The 15,542-nt window shown below is 39.5% G+C and overlaps 1 protein-coding gene across 2 annotated transcripts in view; it reads right to left on the bottom strand.

Moving 5' to 3' along the window:
* Positions 1 to 15,542, bottom strand: part of LOC131434669 (cold shock domain-containing protein E1) — a 44,213-nt gene that overhangs the window by 2,959 nt on the left and 25,712 nt on the right. The window contains exons 4-12 of one of the 2 annotated variants that reach the window (XM_058601641.1): positions 9,655 to 10,061; positions 9,200 to 9,591; positions 8,922 to 9,129; positions 6,525 to 6,974; positions 6,138 to 6,461; positions 5,741 to 6,055; positions 5,251 to 5,673; positions 4,996 to 5,172; positions 4,675 to 4,870 (exon numbers count right to left, since the gene is read on the bottom strand). In XM_058601641.1, the coding sequence (XP_058457624.1) occupies positions 4,675 to 4,870; positions 4,996 to 5,172; positions 5,251 to 5,673; positions 5,741 to 6,055; positions 6,138 to 6,461; positions 6,525 to 6,974; positions 8,922 to 9,129; positions 9,200 to 9,591; positions 9,655 to 10,061 (2,892 nt within the window). The remainder of the gene's footprint in view (positions 1 to 4,674; positions 4,871 to 4,995; positions 5,173 to 5,250; positions 5,674 to 5,740; positions 6,056 to 6,137; positions 6,462 to 6,524; positions 6,975 to 8,921; positions 9,130 to 9,199; positions 9,592 to 9,654; positions 10,062 to 15,542) is intronic. The other variant, XM_058601642.1, reaches the window with a different exon arrangement.

Genomic DNA, 15,542 nt, shown 5'->3' with positions numbered 1-15,542 from the left:
CAATATGCACAAATTCACCCTAACCTTCTCTTGTGCTTGGTCAATTACAGCCAAACGATCACTGATTCAAGAAGAGAAGGAATTCAGCTCTGAGATTTGTTGTCTTAGTTTCGTTTGACTCTGCGAGAACTTGTATGCACACCTTCATGAGAGAGGCTTCAGTGCCATATGCTTATGGTAGTTGAAAAAAAAAATTGCTGTCTTAGTTGCAATTTCGAAGCGGTTTTATTGATGAAGTTATTGACAGATTTGCTCGACGTGCAGAGCGCCGAATCATTCTATCGTATTTTTACCTTACCTGACAGCTATAGACCTGTGGTGTCCTTTGCTGTATCAAGAATACGTCTCCACATAACTCGGTCCATGGCTGCTCGTCGCCAGCAGCTCAAGGCACGGATGCCTCTGAGGTCACCCTCAACTTGATCGATCCATCTTGCTCGCTGCGCTTCTTTTCTTCTTGTATCAGTCGGATTAGATTCAAGAACCATTTCCACTAGGCTGTCGTCCGACATCCTTATGACATGCCCAGCCCACCGTAGACATCCGATTTTAGCTGTCCGTACGATGGGTGGTTCCTCTAGCAGCTGTTGCAACTCGTGATTTATACGCCGTCTCCATGTTCCGTCTTCCATCTGCACTCCGCCATAGATGGTTCTCAGCACCTTTCTTCCAAAAACACTGAGGGCGCGATGGTCCTCTACCAACATAGTCCAGGTCTCGTGGCCATAGAGAACAACCGGTCTAATGAGCGTTTTGTAGATGGTCAATTTCGTGCGGTTGTGTACTTTTCTCGATCGAAGGGTTTTTCTGAGTCCAAAGTATGCACGATTCCCTGCCAAAAAATGTCTTTGTATTTCTCTGCTGGAGTCATTGTCGGCGGTCACCAGTGAGCCCAAATACACAAACTCGTCAACCATCGTTCTTCTCTAGAGCCTCTTCCTCTCATGTATTTTGTTTTTGATGCATTTATGGCCAGTCCGATACGCCTAGCTTCAGCTTTCAGTCCGATGTAGGTTTCCGTCATCTTCTCAAGGTTACGTGTCACAATATCAATATCGTCAGCGAAACCAAAAAGTTGTACGGACTTTCGGAAGATTGTGTCGATCCTCGCTCTTCGAATCACATAAGTTTAATAAAATCTTCCCATCCAAAAGTGTATCGTTATTTCATTGGATTGAAAAATACAATCGAATATGCATTCTTCTATCTTCAGATTTCACTTACAGCTGTTACATCTGATATCATACCACATAATCAGTGCACAACCCGTGAATTTCGTCACGAGACGCCACTGAATGATCAGAAAACTAGTCAATTAGATTGCTTCCGCAATATTTTTATTATAAACTAGTTATAAAAACCAACGTAGGACGAAAATTTGACAAGTTACAGCTAAAACAATTTGGAACAACTGAAAAAAACTTTAAGTTCTTGAAAAAATAACCAATTGAACACATGATTTTATAATTCAAAAGTAATATATTTTCTCATAATAACCTTTCTCCTTGGTGAACCCGTTCTCGAGAATTTCAGACATGGAATTCGAAAGACTGAAATGTTCGTTAAATTGTGCCGTTTCTTAATTAAATCGTTTTTTCGCTAGAACTATCAACTGTGTAGAAATGATTCCTAAGGTTGAGTCATAGTGTCCAATGAGAAAAAAATTGAATACTTTTTCAAAAATCAAAAAATACCGAACCGAACCTAACCGTTAATTTCAATCAATTAAATTTAGTTCAACATTGAAGATGCGCGTTTTGTAATTTATTTTTCAGTTAGTTTAATATTCATTGAAGAAATAAACAGTGTATAATCTTTCTTACAGTTCCCGATTGATTTCCTACAACTTTTTCTTGGACGTCCTTTTTTACAAGTAACAAGTTTCGAGCTACAACGACTCAAAGAATAGCCCAATGGGGTTGTTCAAACTGTTGACGTAGGACTACATAATTATAGTCAAAATCATTGTTGATATTTGTTATATTTTTTTTTTGTGTTCGACATATACTTATTTGTATTTATGCGAAATATACAAATGCATTAACTATACAAAAACATTTAACTTTTGCATCAGCAGTTCAACATAATCTGCTGATTCACGGATGAGTCGAAGACGAAACGTAAGAACACCAGATCTCGACGCTTCGTGCACTTCTAAGACAAAACAAGAAAACAAGAACGTGCATTTCTAAGACAAGAACAAGAAAGAAACGAAAATTTAAAATTAACATGAAAAAACCGCGTAACTTTGGATATCCGTAAAAAAAATAACCGCGAAGCTTCAAAAATCCGCGTGAAAAAACTCGCGTTTCTTTGAAATCATCGTAAAAAAAACTTTGTAACTTTGAAAATCCGCGTAAAAATGATAGCGTAAAAAACCGCGTAAAAAGACAGTATCTCGAATCGATATGTAGAAATATTTACAAGTAGTAAGTGGAATAATTTCGAAAATCTGTTTAAAGTTGGTCATACTTTAGATGTTTAAAACTTGTCCGCAACTTGTACGGTTTTGATTTACGAATTTCAAGTTATACGTCCATACGATTTGCCATACTGAAGAAGTGTACAAAGTTTCATCAAAATGGAAGAAAGTTGATCCAGCTTTCGTAACCTGTTCTGTTGATAATTTCTGGAATTGCTCAAATGTCACACCTCACGGTTCAACATAAACAACTGAGCAGACGTAATGTTATTGGTGGTCGTAGTCGTAGATAACCGTTAAGTAAAGACTTCGATGCAAAAAGAAAGTTTCATTCATCTCATTCATCTTGCGTCTGCATAGATTGGTCTGAATCGAAGACCAATCGCAAAATGAGAATCTTAGGATAGCAAATATTGTCGTCAACCGCGACAGAAGTTTTTTTCCGCAGTCGCTGATTGGAAATTCATAAACGAAATACACTGACTTCTCTTTTTACGCAGGGGTTACGTACCGTGTAAAAAACCGCGTAACTTCGGAAATCAGCGTAAAAAACCGCGTAACTTCGCAAATTTGCGTAATTTCGGAAATCAGTGTAAAACAACCTCAACAGCAAAAAACAAATTATTTTGATGCCAAATATCTTAGAAATGCATAAAAAGGTTCAGATCTGGTGTAATCTTAAAAAAAGATTTTTTTGGTAAAAATCGACTTTGGGACTTACAGAATTTCAGACCGCGTTACTTCGGAAATTCGCTTAGAAAAAAAAAACGCAAAATGGAAGAATTTTGTTTGATGTCATATATCTTAGAAATGCATAAAACGTCGAGATCTGGTGTAATCTAAACATTTATTTTTTAAAAAAATTCGAAAATTTTCTAAATTTAAAAGAGTTAACTAACACCAGATCTCGAAGTTTCACACAGTTCTTAGGTAAAACAAGAAAACCACGTAACTTGGGAAATCCGCGTAAAAAACCGCATAACTTCGGAAATCCACGTAAAAAAATTCGCGAAATTTCAGAAATCCGCGTAACTTCGGAAATCCGCGTAAAAAGAAACTGCATAAAAAACCGCGTAAAAAAGGCTTCAGTGTATCAGTTTCTTTATTACATTATGTTTTTAACAATATCTATTAGAAGTAGTTAGTTACGCTATTTTAGACTTCTATCTCGAAAAAAATGTTTCGTCTTTTTAGGTGATCCAAGTTTCGATCAAAAGTAAACCGATCAATTGCCAAATCGTGTTGCATGCGTCGGAACACCCCATGGGGAGCAATGTCAGGAGAATACGGCAAGTGCGGCAAAACGTCCCACTCGAGCGTTTGCAAATATTTTTTCACGACTTTTGCGACATGAGTCCGAGCGTTGTCATGGAGGAAAATAACTTGATCATGTCTTTGCTTGTTTTTCGGGTGTTCTTCTCGTAATGCACGGCTCAAAAGCATCAATTGCAGCCTATACCGATCGCCCGTTATAGTATCGCCTGGTTGAGCTGTTATAGTACACAACACCCTTTTGGTCCCGCCAGATGCAACAATTGACCGCTCATAGCGAGTATTTTTTCTTCTTGAGGTTATCATAGAATATCCATTCTTCATTCCCAGTAACAATTCGATGTGAAAAAACCCTTTATTTGTTGCCTTTGAATCAGCTGCTCGCAAGTGAAAAATCGCCTTTCAATATCTCTCGGTTTTCGTTCATAAGACACCCAACTGCCTTGCTTTTGAATCATTCCCAAGGATTTTAATCATACAGTAACTGCTTGTTGCGTCACTTCCAATGATTCTGCAAGCTCCTGTAACGTTTGACTCGGATCTTAATCGAATAATGCCTCCAATTGTTTGCCTTCGTTTTTTATTGCCTAGAGCGAGCACTGACTTCAACACTGGAATCTCCATTTTTGAAACGTCGAAACCATTCCCTACATGATTTATCAGTTGGAGCATTGTCACCATAAACATCCAAAAGCATTTGATGTGTTTCAGCTGCACTTTTCTTCCAATTAAAACATAAAACTAAAAGTTCCCGCTAATGCTGCTTAATTAACATAAAACTATTCATAACTAACACAGTGAAAAATAGTTTTCTTTTTAAAAGAAACTCGAAACAATATGAACTGAATATTAATGACATGAAAATATTCATAACAGCCAGAGCCATCTTTTGAAAACGAACCGAACTAATTTGTACTCCTAATAATTTCCTACGATATTTTTTTGTTAACACCAGTGTTCTATTCAGCAGTAACACTTACCAACTAAACGTGGAGCTCTGACTGAAATATGGAAGCCTTTTGTAGCATCTGGTCCTTTCGGTGCACGAATCACCGTCAAACGTGGTCCGCTATCGTCAACCGAATTAATTTTGATGCGTGACAGTAGCCTTTCGGCCCGTACTCCGTTCATGTCGGCCACCTTGATCATGTTACAGGCGGATGTCTTGCCGTTGCGCTGTTGGAAGGAAAACATACCATTAATATACAACAGAAAAAAAACTGTGCGGTTCATTTTGCCATGAAATCGTATTCCAAGTCGCAATGATTTGAAGAAAAATGGTTCGATCACTCTACACTTGCCTGATTAGTGACAATGGAGAACTCCACCGAATCGCCGGGATACAAACTACCGCCCCCTTGAACCTCGGACATGTGGAAGAACAATTTCTTGCCTTCCTCTACTTCGAAGTCCAGAAAACCGAATAAACCCTTAACGGAATCAACCTTCGCCTGCTTCTTGGTGCGGATCGATGTAACCTATGCGTAAGTAATTTCGTTAAAGTAACATACCGTGTGTTCGTAATATTTTTGTTTTGTTTTGTTTAAATATCTTACCTCAACAGCACGGCCCTGTTCATCAATTTTGAATGTTACGACATCATCCTTCTGCAACAAGTCCCGCTTGTTCTTCAGGCTGGTGATACCGAACTCGTGAGTCGATAGACCATCACCGGTTTCATTGCGCACCTGTACCAGACCACAATACTCCAGTTGATCCGGATTAATGCAACGCAACGGGCGCAGAACAATTCCGTTGAACAACACCGGTAGAACCTTCGGTTGTGGGATGCTACCTTTGGGAATAATTTTAACATTCTCGGCCGGAATGCAGTTGCCCGCATTGACCGCACTACGGGTAGATAAAGAGTACTCGACCTCGTGACCCAGCTCAAGGGCACTAGTATTGCCTATAAAGTTACTAAAGTGGAAGAATACTTCCTGATCATGCTCGATGGTTTCGATGAAGCCGAAATTTTCCTGAAAATTGATGGTAAATTGAAACCAATTTTTCATTCGCTGTCGTTTCTTTCATTTGAACTTTTACCTTTAACACAGCGATGAAACCATGTTGAATCTTCCCGGTTTTGATGTTCCCGTTGGCATAATTAGCTTTCAGCATACTGGAACTGTTATTCAAAGTGCGGTTTCCATTGTTCATACCAGCGCTCGGGGAATGGGGTGCCTGCTGAAGTGTTTGTAGTGAAGAAATTTGCATTTGCTGAGACTGTTGTTGTTGTTGCTGCTGGAGAAGCTGCTGGGGATCTACAGCTGCATTCATTGATGTTTGTTGTTGCAGCTGATGGGGATTGTTAGTGATTTCTTGAATGTTAGTAGCAATCAACTCCTTGTTACGCTTAACCTGTCCAAAGAAAAGAAGAAACAAAGAGTTAGCAAGTTAGTTAGATGTTCGGTTTTTTTTTCGCGAAAACAAAAACACTTACTTGACAGATATTGAATCTAACTTTATCACCCACGCGTGGTGCTTTATCACAATCTTTCAAGAAATACATTATAGTCTTTTTGTTTGGGCCTTGGCCGTAGGAAATGACACCACCCTCCGTACGTTCTTGCGACTTTGTGGGACTCTTGGGAGCCTCCCGCGAAACGATACCCTCGACGTTACTTTCGATTAAATTCTCGAACTTCACTGTTCCTGTCGGCAGATGCTTTATGCGGATCGCACTTTGACGAGTATTCGCAAAACTTGATCCCGGATCTTGGATAACAGTAAACTCCACCTCGTCGTCCACGCAAATTTCGCGACTCTGCAATAGGAAGGCTCGTCATACTTACTGGGATTTTGGTTTCTTCGAATAGATGCTACATACCGTGTCTAAAACTTCAGTAAAGTGGAAAAACAGTCTTGTGTTACGCTCAACGCAACGCAAAAAGCCGAAGCCTTCCTTGAGCGAGGCCACAACGCCTTGTTCGCGCTTCTCCCCGGATACCTGGAACGTTTCATCCAGGAGTGAAATCGACGTCGCCCGTTGCAGTTGATCGCGGCGATCGGTCGCCAGCAGAAACTGTACCCAGTCACCATGACGTAGCGTAAAGTCCCCTTTCTGGTCCTTATCCCCGAATGGCACTTCTACTTCCGAATGATCGGCAGCTCTATATCTAATTCGGCCCGGTAGCGGATCGTTGTTCTGTTGCCGCAACTGGTTGTTACGATCTAACGATTTGAGCACCTGGCCCTTGTAGATAGTGGAATCAACATCTTCGAATATAACTGAGCCCGGCGGTAGACGGGCAATGTTGCACGCGACTTCTTTGCCCTGCTTGAAAACAAACGAAATTTGAATGATTGTTTGATTAAAGAGTTAAACAGTTGGGAAATTAGCAAGGACTGCACTCGAAAGAAAAGTGCAACACTTTCTTTTGTATATATTTTTTTATATGATTGGTAAAAATTGATGAAATTTTGGGAAAATCTAGTTCAGAGAGTTCAGAGTGTTTTTTCTCGTTCAAAGAGATCCAAAAAAATGCAACCCTGTGCACGCAGGGACGTTGTGGGATTACGTCAAGCACAATCCGAACCTTTTGATTCGTCTGGTAGAACCACTGATACAATGATACTGGTCGAACTTCATGTTTTCAGGTTAACGAACCGAACCAAAAAATAGAATATGATGCGATTTATTAATTTTAGTTGGTTTGACGTAAAGTCACCATAACTAAGTTCAGTTTTCGCAAGGACTGAGTGGAATCATATATCGGAGCAGCCGAATGAATGAAAAATTTACAAAAAAGATGATTTTTTGGAAAAAGATACACTCATAGACAGGACTCAAAGCTGCGTTTTTATGCATACGCGTTACCATTTCGCCACCCTAAGCCTTGTGATAGACACAGCTCTAAAACACGGTTAGGCCAGTAGAGAAGGTGACAAGCGATTATGAATACACTCTCCTACTCAGTGTATTCAATGTTTTGATCCAAAAAAGACAACCTACATAAGCAGAATAACCCATAGTGCTTTTTTCTCTTCTTTTTTATCGACGAAATAAAGTTCATTGTTTTCATGAAGCGTTACCGAACGCAAGCGTTTTCTATTATTCCGGTAGATGGAATGTTAACAAAATACAGTCCACACGAATACAGTGCTTGAACGGAAAGTAGTTATAGAACGAGAAGACTAGTGTTTAATGAAGTATGATACCGGTCGGAAGACGGTTAGGATGTAGACCATGTTCGATGTACATTCTATCATGTCTAACCGTGTTTTAGAGCTGTGTCTATCACAAGGCTTAGGGTGGCGAAATGGCAGCGCGTATGCACGGAATGTATAAGAACGCAGGTTCGCGTCCTGTCTCTGACTATATCTTTTTTCCAAAAAATCATCTTTTCTGTAAATTTTTTATTCATTTGGCATCTTCAACATATGTTTCCACTCTGTCATTGCAAAAAAAAATTCGATGGCCAAATCCCGCACCGGGAAACTGTACCGCGAGTGGTTGGTGCAACCGAAATGCATTGTCCTGGACGATGAGACGTACATTAAAGGAGACATCCAAGCAGATAACCGCACTGGAGGTTTTCGTCGGTAAGTCCCATCTGGAGTTTCAAAGGAAGAAAGTTAAATAATTTGCAAAAAAAAAACACTTGGTGTGGCAGGCGATCTGCGGGTACAGTAAATATAGCAACGACTAACACCATCAACGGTCAAATATATAAAGAAAAATGCCTCTAGCTGTTCATGGTACCATGGTTCTCCGGTCCCACGAAGGTTTTGACAGAATTTAACATTGTTCCATTTCGCAAAACCGGTGATGGAGTGCTACGAAGACAAAAGGCAACGATTTTGTTTTGGATATCGAAGGAAGCAAATCCGCCAAACTCACCTGAATTTCAACGAATGGAAAGACTCTGCGTGATTATGAAAAGAAAGCTTCGGAAAAAACATGGAAGATTTTCAAAAATGACATGAATTTGAAAAAAGAGTGGATGAAAGTGTGTAAGAAAATGACGCAAGTGTTACACAGAATTTGATGGGTAGTGCAAAGTCCAAGATTCCAGTGTTTACCCTAGAAGAGGAGGTGGATAAACCAACTACTCAAGAGCATAGCTAATATGAGAGTGTTAAGTTTTTGGATTTTTTGGAGATGATATTTGTCTGTTGCATTTTTTCTCAGTACAGTCCTCACTACGATTAATTGGTTTAATTTGAACGATAAATTATCAGCTGAATAAAATCTTGTCTGAAATATAATGTTTCTGTTCCTTACATTTCTAGTTTGTATGATGAACTCCACATCATCGCCCGGTCTCAATTCAATTGTGTTGTCCGTCTCGGAGAAGTGGAAGAAGATTTCCTTCACCACATCCGCACGTTCGATGAATCCGAAAGTATCCTTCATTGAGCAAACCACTCCGCGATATTTGACTGGATGAACAGGATTCTCCAACCGTATATGGCATGCTCCCAAGTTACCGCTATTGTTCATATAAAACAAAACTTAGGAACTTTGACCAAGCGGTCTTCTTCTAATAATCGGAAACTTACCGTTGATTAGTGGCAATCTGAAAGCTGACCTTGTCGCCAGCCCTCAGCGTCACATTCCCTTCAACATCATCTTTGGTATAAGGTAAGAAAAAACATTCACCCCGATTCTCGTAGCTGATCCGTCCAGTTGTGGTGTCACTTGAGGATGCATTCGACAGTTCGGTTTTCAGTTCGGTGGTAACAGTTCCAGTAACTCGTTCCTCCGACAGAACAACTTCCGGAGCAATCTTGGACACCTGGCTAGCGATAGGTTTCCCAGTGCGCCGATCGTATGTCATCTCGAACTCAACCGGGTCACCGATCTTAAGATGTTCGATGGTACCACCGAACTGAGAAAAGTGAAAGAAGAGTCTAGCCTGGCGCTCGCAACATTGAATGAATCCATACGAGTGCTGTAAGATCAATGCAATGATTTAGTATGATTCACGAACTAACGGAATGAATAACAAACTTACCAATAACTTCTCAATGATGCCGGTCTCGCGGGTGCCCTGATTGGCATCGGATCCATTATTATTCTGAGGACCGCTACCATACGAGTTGCTAGAGTTACCGCCGCTACCACCGCTGGTACCCACGTTGCTAGACATGCTCATCATGGAGTTGGAATTGAAAACACCGATCGACCCGGAGTTCCCGGCCGAGTTACCGAGCACACTCATCGAATCCCCTCCGCCAAAGACCGAATTTTGGTTCGGGGGAGCCGAAGCCGTAGCCATGGTGGCAGATTCCAACGTGAAGGTTCCAATCGGTGGAAACGAATTCGACGGTGTCATCGGGGTTCGCGAAGCAGAAGCGGGATTTCCTTGACCACCGAAGAACATGTCTCGTTGACCGTAGTCAACGTAATCCAAAAATGGACCTGTGGGATAAACAAAAAACGGTTTGTTAGAAACTTTTAAATATAACACTATTCTATCAGCAACATTAATCTCAATGACACAATCGTTTTCTTCACGTTTCGCCTTCGGATCATCAGTACTTTAACAGTTAAATTTAAACTGCTAAGTGTTATGTAGCTCTTTTCTTTTAATATACACACCACTGTGGTATAAAGTGTGCACGCATCATGAGTGCGCGTGTTTAGTTTCTTTTACCCCTAGCACTAATTCGCACCAAAGTACTAGAGCAGAGCTATCAAATTCCCTGAGGTGGATGCAGATACTTCCACAGAGGTGTACACGCCGGTGAGCACTCTGGTGTATGGTTTGCGTAGAAGAAGCTTGGGACACGCAAGATCAGCAAAATAAAACAATTTATCGTTGAATTTTCGTTTTCCATAGCAAGGCCAAATCTACTCTCTATTAATTGAAGTTCACAGAAGTGGTCGCTCACCATCACGCGCCAGTGATCACTTGAGTGTATTTAGGCGAGAGCACGTGAGAGCGATTCTTGCGAAGAGAATGTGGTTCTCTTTCAACACAAGCACACACTCAAAGTCTGTTTAATGGACACTGAGAAGAAGTGCGCTTTCCTCTTTGTGTGGAGCACACCAAATGTATCTACAGTGTAGAATTGAAACTTATGCACTGGTGTATCTAGTATCTAGTGAAATGTAATCACTGATTACAGGTACACTGAGGTCTTTTTGCGCGATTTTTTTGTTTCGTCTTGGACATGCATGAATCGTCGAGATCTGGTGTTATTAGAAATATTTTTTCACGTCAACTTCTCTTACACTTATAAAATATTCGATTTATCAGGTGTACAACTTTGCTTCCGCCGTTTTCCGATAGGTGGCTGTACCGTAGATGATAATTCCTTTAAAGTGAGTGTGTACAGTGCCTAACGAATTGTCATCGCCGTTTCAGTGACAGTTGTTCTTGTTTTCGTTTGATTCACGCTCGAAAATGTCTTGTGCCCAATTCTCGCCATTTGCGGGAAGTTTTACTTTTCCGTTACAATTCGAAAAATAAATGCAACTGAAGCGCATCGAATGCTTCCAGAAGCTTACTGCTCTGAGTAAAAGAACGTGTCGGAAGTGGTTTCAACGTTTTAAAAATGGTGATTTAGATGTCGAAGACAAACATGATGGTGGAAGATAAAAAACCTTCAAAGATAAATAACAATTTACTACGAGCTCTTAAAATCAGGTGAAACCATCACAGGAGATCGCTACCGAACGCAACTGATGCGCCTTAGTTGTGCGCTAAAAGAAAAGCGACCACAGTATCAAGAGCGACATGGCAAAGTCATCCTCCAACACGACAATGCTCGGCCTCACGTCGCAAAAGTGATCAAAAAGTACCTGGAAACGCTGAAATGGGAGGTCTTGCCCCACCCGCCGTATTCCCCAGATGTCGCCCCTTCTGACTTCCACCTATTCCGTTCGATGGCACACGGCCTGGCAGATCAACATTTTCAATCCTTCGAAGAGTTAGAAAAATGGATTGCTTTATGGATAGCGTCAAAAAAGGACTCCTTTTTTCGAGCCGGGATCCAAAAATTTCCTGAAAGATGGGAGAAAGTTGTCGCTAGCGACGGACAATACTTTGAATAATACATCTGTAAGCACTTTTTCGCCATAAAGCTTTAAATTTTGGAAAAAAAAACGGCGGAAGCAAAGTTGTACACCTAATAACAAAATTTTTTTTTTCAGATTACACCAGATCTTGACGGTTTGCGGTTTTTTTTCCGCGGATTTCCGAGTAACGCGGTCTCAAATTCTCTAAGTTCCAAGGTCGCTTTTTTTCAGAAAAAAACTCTTTTTTGAGATTACAATAGATCTGTAAGTTTAATGCATTTCTAAGATATTTGGAATAAAAAAAATCTATAGTTTTGCGTTTTTTCACGCGGATTTCCGAAGCTACACGATTTCTTTTTGGCGCGGTTTTTTACGCGATACGTATCCCCCGCGTTAAAAGAGACCTCAGTGTACAATTTAACAAAACTTGTAGCTCGTTGTATGTACAATTCATACGCGAACATTATAACATTCGCTTCGGTTAACAACGACGTGCACAGAATCATTTATGATAATATTTATAAATACAAAATCCCTGTGTAAATAAAAGATAGAACTTACAATCGAAGAGACATAGGATAGGTTGTTTTCGTCCAAAGGGAAGTGTTGTAGAATTCCCTACTATCCGGAATAGTGTGCATTTGTTATACTTGGGATTACATGAGGTTATTCCTTCTTACGTATCATTTGGTCAAGGTACGATATGTCCTAGTAAATCATTAGTAACTTAGAGGTCATTCGTAAACCACAAAGACTCATTACTCTTTATTCGATCTGACTCGCCAAGATCTCAGTTAAGCTATTTCTACGTAAACACTTCAAAAAAGTTTAAAAGTAATTGACAGATTATCTTTGTTTGCTCTCTCATTCGATTATATCTGCGTTATTATAGAAATGTGCGTTAGATATTTAGGCCCGGGTTGGCGGTTTGATGCATAGGGCGAAGGTCTTACAAGCCCGTTTGCATATGTTCGACCCGCAACCCGGAAGGATTCTTAGTGTAAGTAGGATCGTAGTACTAGCCATGCAATGATTCTGTACGCTAAGAATTGCCTGCGGACTCTGTTGAAAGTTCCACAAAATTAACGTAATGCCAAGAGTTTGCTTTTTTCGTTAGATATTTGGTACTGTTAAAAGAAAATCTGTTTCAATTCACCTAGTGGTGTAATGATGCCTTTCTCATATCAAGCATACTATCATATATAATACTGTGGTATTCTTCAAAATAATCAAAGAGAGACGGATATCATCTCAGCAACAAAAAACCGGCATGGTTCATTGACCATAGAATGGACACTAGCGTGAGAGCGAATTTCTTTCGATGACCCGTCTGAGCATTGCGGGTTAGCGCGCTGCTGTGGGGATTCGCTCTGAAGCAACAAACGGTCGCTCATTCTCGTTTTGCGATACGATTCTATACGGGCAGTGGATAATTGCGATAGAATCATTTTACTATTGCGGCTGATTCCAACTATGTGCATATAACCTTTGTATAAGTTGTGTCTATGAAAATGTATGTAAATGCTCCACACAAGGGTTTTGAAATATTGTAACTTAGTATGAGAATCATCAAGTCGAATAATCGGTTCGATATTTTCTTCACTAATTATCAACTTGTGATTCTCTCTTGGTAAATTCCACACAGCACTGATCATTGCAAAACTGTATCTATTTTGGTAAGGGCCGTGAAATATCCAGAGTATCAGGTAGAGCGAAAAATGTAGAAACATTTTCTCACGGTTCATGCATTGAGAGACAGCTAGTTCTTGTAGCATCATCTACCAGATAGGCGATGTTGTATACAATGTAGAGAGGTATCGAGCCGCTTTCTGCCAAATTATCGGCAATCGCCAACACTGGTAAGTAATTTGAGATTGGAACTTTACACTAATCATTCTATAATCAGATTCAGATGAAATTCAGAAGTTTTGTATACCATAAGACCAATCATTTGAATCTAGGTTTAAAAAAATCAATCACGCCATCTCTGTATAAAGTTAATACACATATTTTCATTTGTTGCACATTTTGCGTACTCGACAAACTGAGTCCCTTCGGACCTCGGTTCAAAAGTATATTTTCACAGTGATAACATAACCTTTCTATATACGAAAATAAAAATGGAAATACTGTCACTCATTCTACACGAATATTTGGTAAGTAAACGTGAAAATTAAGGAGTTATCAACAGAAAAGAAAGTCAATAAAGTGAAACCCTATCTATGTGACCTTATGAAATGTTCACAGCAATTTATCAGTACCTAACGAAAGAGACTTTGGAAAACAACTGATGGATGAAAATATCGTAAAAGGAAACGAGCAAAAACAGGTATATAAAGACTGAATACGAGTTCTTTTTCAAATTTAGGAAATCGTTCGACCATTATTATCATCAACTGAAAGTGAATGGTAAGCTTTTGATAAAGAATGTGTCTATAAACATAAATAAACTTCAAAAACTAATGATATTAAGTCAGTATTGCTCAACACAACGTTTGAAATTTAAAGTTCCAACATTTTAAATTCATACATTTTAAGTTACCTTGATCATTTGACTTGAGTATGATGTCTTATTTATCCGATTTTATCATTAACGCTCGATTGAACAGAAAGATTCGCTGATTATCTTTACTTATTATATTTGTCTTTGACTTACAACATTGTTGTATATTTCTTGTAAATATTTTGTCGAAAATTTTGAATTGAGTACCGAACGCGTTTTCCAAATATGACTTTTTCGAATATGTTCGAAGGTGAAAATTTTTGATTTGCATTTTTTGCCTTATGAGAACAACCAGGTATTTTACGGTGAACTCTGCGCTGACACTGGGAAAAACGTCACCTTCAACAAAAAACAATTATTCCGCACCAGCCAGTGGTGAATCCAGTACTCCTGATCTAACATATATAAATAGCAGTGTGACCACCGAACATAAACAGTCTTCATTTACTAAAGCACTAACTGTAAGGATTGTGAAACAAGGCAAAATTACTGCAATCAACGCCGATTTCGACTTTCCAAGCAATACTAAAGATATAAAAACGACACCATCAAAGACAATAACAATAACAACGACGACGACAACATAATCGGCGAAGATGCGATTTGTGAACCTCTCAATACTATTTAACTAGTAATAAGTCACAACGGGATTTTAACCGATATAACATAACCGACTTTGTTTAGTTCTAGATGATCAGTTCTGGGATTGGCAAATCATTTTTCAATGTACAACTTCTGGTAACCATAGAATAGAATGATCAATACCGGCACCGGCCACGTCCGAATCAGACCCTGTCAGCTTGGAGCGAAATCAATCTTCAGTTCAGCAACGCCATCGCACGGCATCACATTCAACATATCATGTCAATTGTAGGGGTGCGCAGTGCTGCTATTTTGGCACGCACGAATTTGACATTTCTCTCCCCTATACTTCTATGTACGAAATTCGATGCGGACTCGCATGAGAGCGCCATGCTCGCAAAAAAGGATGTTGCCAAAGATTTGTTCAGGAAATGTGAGAGCTGGATATTTGCATCCAGCTGGAAAATGTGAGAGCTGGATGCAAAACGGGGAAGGACTACCACAAAACTTTGCAAATTTGAAATAGCATCCACGGAAGAAACAAGTGAATATGATTTATGCAAATTAAAATCTTGAACGACGAGCAATAACATAAAATGAGAATAAAAAAATCGCAAGATTAAACAGTAGAACTAGAAGAAAGAAAAAGTGTTTGATATCGTAGAGAATTCCATAATTTGGCTCTTCTGGATGCCAGAAATGAATCCCGTACAGCAACTTCATAGTTTATTTCAATGAAATATGCAAACCCAAAATGAAAAAAAATTGACATCAAAATTCTGTATGTTGCTATT

Source organism: Malaya genurostris, chromosome 3 (assembly GCF_030247185.1).
Source record: "Malaya genurostris strain Urasoe2022 chromosome 3, Malgen_1.1, whole genome shotgun sequence".
In the NCBI taxonomy this organism is placed as follows: Eukaryota; Metazoa; Arthropoda; class Insecta; order Diptera; family Culicidae; genus Malaya; species Malaya genurostris.
Note: the sequence above shows the minus strand (reverse complement) of the source record. Positions and strands in the feature narration are given on the sequence as shown.